Source organism: Seriola lalandi, unplaced genomic scaffold (assembly GCF_002814215.2).
Source record: "Seriola lalandi dorsalis isolate HSWRI2012SDOR001 ecotype SW California unplaced genomic scaffold, Sedor1 jcf7180002054847, whole genome shotgun sequence".
Taxonomy (NCBI): Eukaryota; Metazoa; Chordata; class Actinopteri; order Carangiformes; family Carangidae; genus Seriola; species Seriola lalandi.
The window spans coordinates 25,111-38,243 of record NW_019525400.1 but is presented as its reverse complement, the minus strand read 5'-3'; the positions used below and the strand labels follow the sequence as shown (position 1 = coordinate 38,243).

The window sequence follows — 13,133 nt, the reverse complement described above, 5'->3', positions numbered from 1 at the left end:
TGTGTGTGTGTTTTATGTCATAGGTCAGGGTTTTATCTGTCCAATCTGATGCTGAACCAGGTTTACCCACAACCCCCTTTGGCTGAAGCGGAGATTGCCAGCATCCTGAAGGAAACTGATGTGACAGATGATGCGTCTTGTGTGTGTGTGTGTGTGTGTGTGTGTGTGTGTGTGTGTGTTGCCTTTGAGTATTTCCAACACCAAATCGGTGTCGAGGCCGAGCGTGTTTACAGATCTGGATCCTTGCGTCGACTTGGTTTGTCCGTCCTAACAGATGCTGTAGCATCTGCTTCTCCTCCAAACATAAAGATTTCATTAACTCTGCGTTCCCGGCTCCAGCAGAAAGAGCATTAACACCCTCGTATTGACTCCTGCTCTCCGTGTGCCTTTTGTAGTTTGCTCTTCTCGACTTGAGCAGTATAAAATTTTCAGCAGCTGAGGAGCTGTTTGCTATGGACGGCACATTTACAGGCCCGACAGAAGGCCCGGATCTCCAGCTGAACAGAATCTAGCCGAGGAGCTCAGAAGAAATCCCCCAGAGCTCAAATCCAGAACACATGGATTCAGAGCTCTGCAGAGCTTCTCTGGTTTTACATTTTACTCCCAAGACATTTGTGTGTGTGCCGCAGCAGCAGCAGCCAGACAGAGGGACACACAGACAACCAGCCACTGTATTCTTATACAGCATTCATATTATAACTCATAGAGAGTGATTCAGTTTTGATTTGTACAACTTCAGTTGACACAATTAAAACTTGAGCTGAGTGAAGGATGTGTAGGAGCTTTAATTCATTTACATCTTGAAGGTTCAGTTACATAAACAAGAACTGGTAGATTTCTGCTTATCGACAGGAAAATAATAAACTTGTTGATCTCATAAATTATCAGCCTGCAGACGAATGATTTGTAAACATAATTATGCATTAACTGCTTTGTTTCCTCCTGTCAGCATCGTAAGCTTTAAAATTATTAGTGGAAGTTGTTTCTATTATTTCATCCACCTGCTGCATATATATTCTGTCAGACATGCTGCACATTTTATAAAACAGTACGTACAGGAAGTGTTAAGGAGTGTGAGTGTGTGCACAAGCTGGTGTCTCCAGTCAAACACTCGGGTTTGCAGAAGCACTGACTGAGTTTGCTTAAGGTTGCAATGCCTCCGTTTCGATCGCTGGCAGTTGGTTTGTTAACACATAAAAATCAAAGCAGATGGAGGAATGTGGGAGCGTCGGGGTGCAAGGTCGGAGCTACTGTAGCTATTTCCTGGAAGCAGCGAGCACCAGTCTGAGCTCAGTTAAAAACCTGAAAAGTCTCAACACAAAATATTTGTTCAGTCACTATTTGGGTTCATGACAGGTGTTCATTTGATTACACTTCATTCTTATTCAGCTTGACATTGTGTTCATGTTGGCTTTTTTATTATTGTTATAATTATTGGAATTATTATTATCGGAATTTGCTTTAACCAATCAGTAACAAGTGACATATGAATCCTGCTGACTCAAAGCAATTTGGCGAAGGTTATGGAGAAGGATGGTTTCGGTTAAACGCTTATAAACACGTGAGCTGTGTCCGACGTCGGGGGCCGCGTCCTTCAGAGGAAGCGGTCTACGACGAAGTGAAGGCTGAACCAAAATGAGACGGTCAGGCCGACGGGGGGGGATTTCCGCTTTGTGTCACCAGCTGTGCCCAGGTTTTCAGGCCCTTGGTGTTTTAACGGCTGTACCGTCAGCTGAAACGCGATACCTTTAATAACGCTGCAGTTGCTACGAGCATTTTGTTGACTTGCCGGATACTGTAGATTAATTGAAAACATTTCCTCTTTATGTCGCTGGAAAACGGATCCGCTCAGCATTACATTTCCCTCCAAACAAATTTGATGCTGCAGATTAGTTGCATGTGTAAAAATCATTGACTGTGTCACAGAAATATGTTTCAGAGGTGCTATCTTCCATCAACCTGCAGAGCTGCATCCATCTTCTCAGGGCTCATCACCATTTTCACAGCCATTTTTCTGACACTACGTATTTGGCTCTGCCACAGGAAGACGACATCCTGCCGACAGTGAACACAACACCAGGCCTGCTGGACTTTTACCTTCCTACATGTAGATGTGATTTGAAGTAAACTTGTGCCAGGTGTAAATGTGGTGGCCTCTCTGTCTCCTCCCATCTCTCCGCTGTTCTCCCAGCAGTCGTTTTATTGGACAGCACCTCCCGTCCCTCCTAACAGTCATCACCATCACGCACCTCACCAAATCACATCATCTCTTTATTATTGCTGAATGGCAGAAGCATCTCGCCGGGCTTCAGCGTCGTTCTGTTTCTCTGAACGGGAGAAAAAACATCTCGTCACACCACGCACTCACATCTGACAGTTTAACGTCTCCGCCAGATATTCATACCGCGGATATATGTCTAAAACCTCTCAATCAATAGCGTATATATTCATGATGTATCCCATTCAGCGAAGAGGTCTCATTTCAATAATATATTCTTTTTAAATCTGGCCTGCAGTTCTCGCTGCCACCCACCACAGCCTTTCACTCAGAAACACATCAGCTCCCACAAATGATGCACTCAGTCTATGGGTCAATCTGAAATATTCCAAAACAGACAAAAAAACCACCCACAGCCTCTGAATACCATATATACTGTAAACTCTATATGAAGAGTCTTACTTTTTTACTTTCCACAAACTTTTTCTTCTGATGGGAAGTGAAAACCGTCTGCAGTAAACAGACAGTCAGAGCTTCGTGTCAGTCGATCTCACGTTGTGGGAAGTAAAGCCTATTAAAGCATTTAAAGGTGCAATAAATAAGATTTTTACTGAGCCCAGAGCAGGAAATGACCACAATACATCTGTGGGGGGGTGGGGGGGTTGATGGAGGTGTTGATCAATACCAGTGAGTCAGCCAGAGCTCGGCCAGAGATTTCTGCCTTTTAGAGTTTCATGTCCGTATCCTAATGTGGGAGAGAACACAGGAAGGAAGGAAGGAAGGAACCAGAGAACCAAAGAAAGTACTGTAGAGAAGAAGGAGGAACTGTAGGATGAAGTGAGGAACCGAGTAACAGAGTAATGGAACTATAAGACACCAGTGAATCAAAGAACCAAGAAAATGAAAAGCAAACCAGTGAACAAATGGAAAAGAAGAGGGAACAAAGAACTAAGGAGGAATTAAAGGAACTAAAGAACAAACCCAAGAACCAAGAAATTACACTGGGAACCAGTGCATCACAGGAGGAGTTGAAAAAAATGAACTAATAAGGAACTGGGGGATTAAAGGGTGATCAAAAGAACCAAAGAAAGAGCCTACACCAAGATACCATGAAAACAGAAGGAACCAAGAAAGCAGACAAGTACCAGAACCACTGAATCAAAAAAGAAACCAATGAACCATGAAGAAGGTTCTAAAGATAAATTCAAGAAGGAAACCGGATGGAGATGGACGAAGCCAAGACCAAACAAGAATGGAAAATGATAAGAATGAAATAACAAATAAAAGGAAGGAAGGGCTGAAGAAACTACAGAAACTAACTTAGGACAAGAACTAGGGAGCCATAGAACAAACTAAGGAACGATAAGACACCAGTGAATCAAAGAAGGAACCAAAGAACTAAGAAAATAAATAGCAAACCAAGGAACCAAAGAAACTGGGGGATTAAGGAGGGAGCTAAGGATCTAAAGAAATAAAGAAAAGGCTTAAACCAAGGTACCATGAAAACAGACGGAACCAAGGAAACAAGTACCACAACCAAGGAACCTGAAGAAGGTACTAAAGATAAATTAAAGAAGGAAACCGAGGAGATGGACAAAGCAAAGACCAAAAACAATTATGTCAAATGATGAGAACAGACCAAGGAACAAAAGAGAGAACAGAAAAGGAGGAAACTAATTTAGGAAAAGAACTACAGAGCCAAAGAACAAACTAAGGAAGGATAAGACACCAGAGGGAACCAAGGAACCGTAGTAGGAACCAGTGAACCAGACGAAGAGCTGAAGGACCTGGGGGATTAAAGAGGGATTCAAGTGGGAAGAAAAAACATCCTCTGTCTTCATGTTCTTCAGTTTACTTATTTACTTTATTGATCCTCATTCATGTGATGATTAGCCAGTGAGGCGTCATGTCTTTACCACTTGAATCATATTCCTCGAGACTGAAATAAAGACATCTACAGTCTTTAGATGCGGCTCGGAGTCTTTGCCCTGAGCTGGTTTGAAACATGTTTATAAAAAGGTCTCTGTCAGCACTTGCACCAAATATGCAATAAAAATGAAATTAGATTAGATATTTTATTATTATGATGATGTGATGTCTCACTGTCTCGCCTTCGTAGATAACAGCCCTCTGACTCGCTCTTCCACCGCAGCCAAATGAATATTAAGCAGCTGCTTCATTACTTGATGTTATTAAACTGGATCTCGACCTGCAGCTGTTGTGGGGGTGGAGGTTTTTATTTTTTATTTTTTATTTTCCTTTCCTCTCGCTCATACTACAACCCTGCCTGAGCGGCCAGGACGCCCTAAGAAGTCACATCAATCTGTCTGCAGCCCGCCCCGCATGGCGGCACGAGCCAGAGCGCACCGGCTGTCGAAAGGTTACTCTGAAGATGGAGATGAAGTCGGCGCTGTGTGTTTTAATATAGACGCCAGCTTCTCAGAGATAACAGGCGTCATAAAAAGCGTTTGACATTTGCCGGCATGTGCGTTCGACCTTATGCAAAGCAGCTCTAATTGATGCGGCGAGGATGATGTCGGACAACAGAGAGCGACCAGATCTTCAGCTGTCAGCTCGCCAGCTTTAATTATCTCCGCCGCTGATGTCTGCAAGTCTCTGGACATGAGTCTGAATGTAAACCAGACCGCTTTAAATCCTCCCAAATAATAATGATTATTCCTCAGGATGCGGTGAAGCTCTTCATCATATTGAGGCAGATGGTCTCGTCACTTTAAGTCAGAAAGTCTTTATTCATTTCAGAAGTTAAGGAACTAAAACAAACACAAGGTTGCACATTAATATAAATATGTACATTTTTAACTTGTACTAGAAATTACCTTTCTTCTCTGACACTTTTAATCTGAATGTGGATTCAAATCAGAGTCAAAATTCAAACTGATCATGGGATACATGTGGGAGGATTTTTTTTTTTGTACTTCAAGGAAAATAAGTGTTTAAAAAAATCCCTCATGAGAAATCATTCTCAAAAACCCTGGATCCAGTGTAATCACTAATCATTTCATTTAATATTTACCCTAATTAAACGCACAATATGTGACATCTGCCTCTCGGGGTTTCTCAATCAAAACAACAACAAACAAAAGACGGCGTTTGGTGATGTTGTGAAGTAAGCGTGGGATCATGGGAGTTGTTGCCGTCAGCAGCTTCTCCTAGTTTGGATTCCTTCAGTGTCGGTGGTTTTTCTCTTTACCAACAGTTGAATTGAATTGAATCCACAGAGAAAAACCAGTCGAAACACCCGTAAAGCAGTTTCTCGTCAGGACGTCTCTGAGCTGAGCTGTCGAACGTTTTCTCAGCTCGTTTCTCTGATAACTTCAGATCCGGACGTCCGGCGACTGAAATCCTTCATCTGGTTCAAATATAGAGTTTAAACCACTGAGGTGAAAAAATTTAATCTTAAAAATGTGACTTAAAACTGGATAAAAGTCAATGTTGAGCTTCTGTCAGACAAACACAACTGACACATGATCATACGGGATATAACGCCCTAACCTTAGGTCTGAGAAATGATGGAAACATTTAGGATGATGTAATAACACAACTCAACAACATATAGAACACAGGTCCAGTTGTATTTAGACATTTTATAATAGAAAAAGTTACAGATTAGAACTTTAACTCAGTGAATATTTGTGCAAAAGTTGCTCAGCAGTAAAAAATACATAAATACATGATAGAAGAAGATATTTAATCTGATTATAAATGTATCTGATACATTAAAATAACAGCTGTGGCCGCTAAATTGTTTTTCATTGCCTACTTAATGCAAATCCTTGACGTTTTGGTTCAACATTATTAAACTGATCGTCTTAAATTACTGATACTACTTGAATGAAGGTTTAACTGGATGAGTGCAGCCTCTGAAGACAGGTGTCACAGGTGTGAATCCAGGTGTCAAAACTCTAGATTCACTCGCTCCAGATAATTTCTCACATTCACACACAGTTTTCCTTCGTGTGCAGAGACGGCTGCAGCTGTCGCAGAGCGTCTGGAGACAGCAGACTACTGTAAAGATCGGGTTTATCGTGGCCGATATGGATCCGGGGGGATCACCTCGGGACATGATCTATTTCTGACTCAGAGTTTTGTTTTTTGTTTGCCAGGTGTCGATGGGGCTGCTTCACGGTCGGGCCTCCCACATCATCTGGCCACCGAATCGTTGGCAGCAAATCAAGCCGTCCCTCCCACCAAACCGAGGACCGCTGGACACTGAGGAAGACGAGGGATGAACGCACACACACACACACACACACACACATTTCTATACCTCTGGTAATGTCATCTGTCGCCTAACGAGGCGTCTGTTAGCTGAAGGGTTCAGACAGTCAGAGCCGTGTCTGTCTGTACGAAGACATTCTTACACATTGGTTTTTTTCTCAAATGTAAAATTCAGGAGGAAACGGATCGTCTCAGACTCTGGGAGTTATTGGACTCTGTATTGATTAAGTGTTTTGTTGCTTTCTTCATTAGCAGTAAAAATGAGGACAGACCAGAGAACAGGGATTCTAACCTGTGATGTTTCCAGATGTTTTTTTGTGCCACAACCACAAAGAGAGCTGAAACGACTAATTGATTAATTGATTAAACGATTGACGGAAGATTTATAATATCTGCTATTTTATAAACCAAGCATTTGATTGATTAATCGAAGAAATAAAATTAATAAATTGGCAGATTAATCGATGCAGCCCTGTTCTGCCTCTGTGCCACAGATTTTTGAAACTCCACATTTTCTCTCATTGAGGATTTCTTTCATTTTAATTTTTGTGATAAATCATATTCCTGTTCATAATCTCAAATAAAAGAGGATCTACTTCAGACCTTAATATTAGAATTTACACTCTTGGGATTCATTTTAATATTCAATATAACAACAGCTTCCATGAAGTTTTTCCAGCACCTACTTTAAATTATCTTTATTGTTTGTTCCTTATACAAGACGTCCACCCGAACTCTTTTCTCATGTAAAATCCAACTTATTATCTTTGATCTCTGTTGTTCCCTCTGAACTCATTCAGCCTCAGTCAGTCAAGCATCTCACCTTTACCTCTTGGGCTTGTGGGAAATGGTGTTTAAACAGAAACATTAAATAAACTATAATATGACACTGCTTTTGAAAATTGTGCCATCCCTCTCTTGACGTCTAAAAGTGATTTTTGTATATGTAATAACATCCTTGTTTTTCTAGTCCTGAAGCACTAGAAAAACCTACAGAAAAATATTATATAACATGTAAAAACATCCTTCAATTCACCTGTTTTACAGCTGGTTATGTGTCGGACTATTTCCTGACTGGGAACTGTTGCCAGGTGACCAGCGGACACTCACCTGGATAATCACTTTTCTCAGCTAACACTTCACCTAAAAGCAAATACAAATATTTTACTAATTGTTGATTATTCGCTTTAAGGTCACTAAAAAGATTGTGATGAATTTTTAAAAAGGTAACACAAAACCAAGACCAGGATCTGTCACTAACCTCAGCCACATTAACCTACATAACAACCAAGGCAGCAACGTTCAAGTCTAAAAAATGAAGCCAACAGACAAGTGCCAAAACCTGCAGTTCCTCTAACGACCACTAGAGTCTGGCTCCAACAGTGAGTCAGTCCCCATAGACTCCCATGTTAAAATGTCCAACTTTACAGCAGAAATCAACATGTTTACAGCCTGGTACAGAAACTGTTTTGGTCTCTGGAGCTGATTTCCTCCTTCATGACAAAAAAATCTGGACAGCCTTACATTCCTTTGAAAACGCGTATGCTACAGTGAATTGGTCATATATGATTATTAGTTTCAGGAGGCCGGATTGGTCTTTGCGTATGGAGTCAACCGTACAACATAGTGTTGGGTGTAGTTATGTTTTTAATCTCCTCAGTTCTGACAGAATGTTACTCTGATTTAGCTTCTTATCTCTAAATCCCACATGAAGCAGGTCTGAATTTAATACCTGTTTGACGTGCCTGCTTCTGCTTTCACTGTTCAAACACTCGCCACCGTTCACACACACCTGCAGACCCTGGACGTCTTTTCATTTTCAGCTGATGTTGACCACCAAACCCCTCTGGGAGCGAAACGTTCACGTCAATTACACAGAGTGAAAAATTGAGTGGTATTCCCCTTTAAGGATGCTGTAATAACAAATCTGTCCTTCCTCCCAGTACGACCTCCATGTTCGTGCACTTGAGGATAACAGTGTGAATTCAATTATTTTTCAGTGTGATGGGAGAAAATGAAGTCTGTGTCATCATCTAAAAATCTATTTTCTCTGCGCTTTTGTTTGTGTCACTGGTGTTGTCACCTCCGGGCAGAGGGCTGCTGCTAGTTCCCACAGATCCCATGAATATTTCCCTCTTTATTAAACGCTCAGAGAGGAGGAACGAGCATTTAGCCTCATACATCAACCAGGTTATGTAAAGTTTTAATTAGGGAGAAACCACACAAGACAAAACATGTGCAGCCGGCTCACTTCAGCCCGGCTCTCAAACAGCTGACAGTCTTTTGAGAGGTGCGTCGCTCATTTGCATAAATCAAATTGAGGGAGCACTTGTGGTAAATTCAGCCAAATGGAGCTCTCAGATGTAGCTGTTGATTCTGCAATGCTAACAGCTGTGTCACAGCGTAATGGGACCCTGGAAGGCACAATTGGGGCTAAATGCAGGTGTGCTCAACCCTCCCACTGAGGCGACACACAACAGCAGGCTCACATCTGCATAATTAACTTCACTTAAATGTGATGTGCATTTCTGTGCCAATTCAATCTGACGTTTAAGGTTTATGTTTGAGGTTTATGAAAGATGACTGCAAATAAACTACTGTGCAAAATGACTCTCTATGCATTGGGAATTAAAGGCTGAGTTGTTATACTAGTCAGTTCTGAGTAATATCCACTCTGGGTAATAAAGTTTGTGTTTGCGCATCTCTTGGTGCTTTACATCCCGTATTTACCTTATTTACAGAGAGCTGAAAAGACTCATCAGTCTGTCTCTGTGTGTGTCTCTAAGCTTCTGTTCTGTTTCTGTGCCAACAAACGCCGACGGCTCCAGCTGCTAGGATACCGGCGTCGCCGTGGTGAGATATGGCCTCTTTTGAACATGTTCAGAATCACCACGCCAACAGGAAGTGAGCCGCATGCCGAGTCCTGCTGCAGACACGGTTTTTTTTCAATAGTTTGCTTTATTTCCAAAAAAGTATAAACCCAAAAGAAGCTGAGTTGCCTGAAACCAACCTCCCCACCCAAAACACAACAAATACATTTATAATTAAAAATAATAGCCTGAACGTGGAAGTGGAAGTTATTTCCAAGGCCAAGGAACTTATCATTAGCTAGCTAACTACATTATCACATTACATTAAAGTAGCTATTTTTACCTTTGGCTGTTGCTACATAGCTAACCTCTAGCATTAACAAGACAAGGTTATAATACGCCATCGGAGCAGCGGTACTTCAAGAGATGGTCCAGCCAGACCAGGGCTAGCTGGTTAGCATGCTAACTTCAGTACACATTTACCAAACGCATTATCCTTATCTTTAACATCTTTTCTGTTGCAAAAGTGAAACATACTGTTTGACAATGTTGAAAATAAATCTAACTTCTGTCTTTCTTCTTGTACATTTGGCTACATAGCTAGCATTAGCATTGACAAGTCAAAGTTATAATTCATCCTCTGAGCATTGGTACTTCTTCAGGGCAGACTGGACACTACAGTGACTCAGTACCAGAAAGTGACGAGACTGTCCAGCCAGACCACGGCTAGCTAGTTAGCATGCTAACTTCAGTAGAAAAAAAGAAGTGATGGAAAGAGAAGCAAAACAAGAGTTAACATTGGTGTTACTTTCCGCCACTGGAGACAGCTGTTGTTGAGTAAAGGAATGAACAACATTTTCCTCTAGCCTGCTAAGTAGCCTAAACAGCTGTTGATGCTAACGTGGGCTATATAGCAGTAGCAAAATGCAAGTAGCAAAACAAGTCTGATCTGACATTTTTCCTTATTGTACTTATACTTTTACAGCTAACAAGCTACTAACTGCAACAACAGCACTGCTGTTTCTTTATTTCCATATCTCCAACATGGATCCTCAGCTGGTGAAGCTGTTGTTTTTTTTGCCTGGCATCTGTTAGCTCAGTCTTTTAGCACGATGTGTCAAGTATGTGCCAACAAATGCAGATTGAGATCTTTTTTTACAGAATTCTCATATTAAAACAAATCAGTTTGTGAAATTAAAAAGTTAGCCAGCCAGCTGAAAGAGCTACTGGGAAGGAATTTTCATTTGAGCCAGCAGAAATGAAGTCGCTTATCTACCTCTGTGAAATCAAAGATAAGGCTATTGTTTCAAAATGAGAGATCTGCTGTGTGATCATTGTTAACTGCATATGTGCTAGCAGCTTAGCAAATGGTTGCACCTCTGCTTTTCTTAGGACAAGTCAAAATATCCAAAAAAAAAGTGCATTTTAGTTTATCTGTAGACTGAGGGTTCAGCTCACCCTGGAGTCAGTTTCTGTGGAAATGTGGTTTTCTTCTGAATTTCTCACCTGGCTGCATTTGATCTGTGTGTTAAATCTTCACAAAAGAAAATTTTATGCGTGAAATAATCTTGGAACAGAGAGCTGTAAATCCAGAGATGATAAGAACATATTTGTCAACTGCGTCAGTTTGTCAGTTCATCCTCAAGGACAGTCCACCTCGTCCTGATGGTTTTATTGTGTTAGTGCTGATGCTGCCGTTTTTCTGTTGCCTGCTGCATCTCCCTTAAATGCACATTAAACTGACAGTTTTCACTGCCACACATCCGTCCAAATCTGCCTCGAAAGCAACGTGAAAGGATCAGTGGTTGTGTGTCGACATCAGGACGGTGAATCAATCCAATCATCTGAGAGGGGCAGGGAGGGCAGGGCAGTAACAACAGTTTGCTCCATTACTGCCCTGCACCGGGTTTATCTGAATCCCTAATTAAATCTTGGAGCGTCTATAACACTCCATGGCTCATTTGACTGTTTGATTGCTCCTCTCTCACGGCGATCTTTACCGGTTAAAAATGCAATTATGATTTCTGTGCCAATTCAATCTGACGTTTAAGGTTTATGTTTGAGGTTTATGAAAGACGACTGCAAATAAACTGCAGCCTGCTGTGAGAAATGACTCTCTACGCATTGGGAATTAAAGGCTGAGCTGTTATACTAGTCAGTTCTGACTGAGTAATATCCACTCTGGGTAATAAAGTTTGTGTTTGCGCATCTCTTGGTGCTTTACATCCCGTATTTACCTTATTTACAGAGAGCTGAAAAGACTCATCAGTCTGTCTCTGTGTGTGTCTCTAAGCTTCTGTTCTGTTTCTGTGCCAACAAACGCCGACGGCTGCAGCTGCTAGGATACCGGCGTCGCCGTGGTGAGATATGGCCTCTTTTACACACGTTCAGGATCACCACGCCAACAGCAAGTGAGCCACATGCCGAGTCCTGCTGCAGACATGTTTTTTTTATTATATAATTTTATAATAAATAAAAAAAAGTGAATGCAAAAATATTTTTTGCCTGAAACCAATTTACAACTTGCAACACTACGAATACATTTAAAATATAAATAGATTATAATTGGAATTATATGAAAAGGGAAATTCATTTTTAAATTTTTTAGTCGCTCTAATGTTTTATTTCAGTTTCCACTGAAAGGATATAAAACGGGTCCATGTTTCTCTACTTTTAATTGAAAAACAACAGCTTTCATTCACCTGAAATCATGAAAAGGGGATTTGTGATTTTTGCAGTGGGGACCCCCTCAATGGGAAGAGAGGAAGGTCTCCAGGTGTGAAATAATCTTTTCCACAAATAAAAAGTTTATAAGCAAACAGTAATGTTGAGGTATTACCTGGCAGATAGACCAACAGAGGATAATGAGATCCTTTTCCAGAGTTCTCATATTAAAACAAATCAGTTTGGCGTGATTTTTCCCATATTAATGTCCTGTGTTCATGAATATTACAGCAGTTTGCCCCATTACTGCCCTGCACCAGGTTTCTCTGAATCCCTAATGAAATCTTGGAGCATCTATAACACTCCATGGCTCATTTGACTGTTTGATTGCTCCTCTCTCACGGCGATCTTGACCAGTTTGAAATGCAATTATGCTAATCGGAGCGCTGTGCAGGGTCAGTCCTGCACTTTGGGGGCCTTTACCTCTCCTGTGAATAGCCGAGCCCCGGAGCCCTGTGGATGAAGGAGTTTTCATCCAGTCCTGTAATAGATATTAAACACTGCTTGGCTGCGGCATGAAAAGAGCGAGGGGAAATTAACCTCCATCGGTCCGAGGTCGCCCGCTGAGCTCCCGGGGGGGGAAACAGCAGCAACTTGACGTTAGCCGTCCGACACTAAATCAACCTGCTAATGTCAGAGCCTGAAGTTCTCCTGACTCAGAGCAGAAACTCTAAATCTACCCAGGGGCAGTGCCTCACTTCTAAAGACAGACAAAACTATTTATTTCAGATGAAGTGTGAAAGAAGCGGATGACAGATATTTAAAGGGATAGATCGGGTAATTTGAGGTGAGGTTGTATGAGGTAGTCACGCATAGCCAGAGTGTTACCTGCACTAGATTCAGATGAGCTCGCTGCCAGTTAAGAGATCCGACCAGGAGCACCGGCACACTAGCTGGGCGATGTGTCGCACGTTTTAGACACTTTTAAAGACGCACAACGAAACAATGCAACATCTGTTTAAATGAAGCTTCATGTAGGATATTTTCAGCTCTTTATCTTCTGGTGAAAACAGCATTTTCCTTTGACACTACATTTTTTCAACCACTGAACTACCGTATTCCTACGCAGAAGCGCCCCTACATCTGCAGGTCAGCTGAGTGAATCAGAAAGCAGCATTATTATTATTATGCATGACTACCTC

At 41.5% G+C, this 13,133-nt stretch overlaps 1 protein-coding gene across 1 annotated transcript in view; it reads left to right on the top strand.

The window, feature by feature from the left end:
• Positions 1-7,349, top strand: part of immp2l (inner mitochondrial membrane peptidase subunit 2) — a 111,684-nt gene extending 104,335 nt beyond the window's left edge. Inside the window, exon 5 of the mRNA XM_023426898.2 lies at positions 6,343-7,349. Coding sequence (XP_023282666.1) covers positions 6,343-6,468 — 126 coding nt within the window. The 3' untranslated portion in view covers positions 6,469-7,349. The remainder of the gene's footprint in view (positions 1-6,342) is intronic.
• Positions 7,350-13,133: the final 5,784 nt, after the last annotated feature.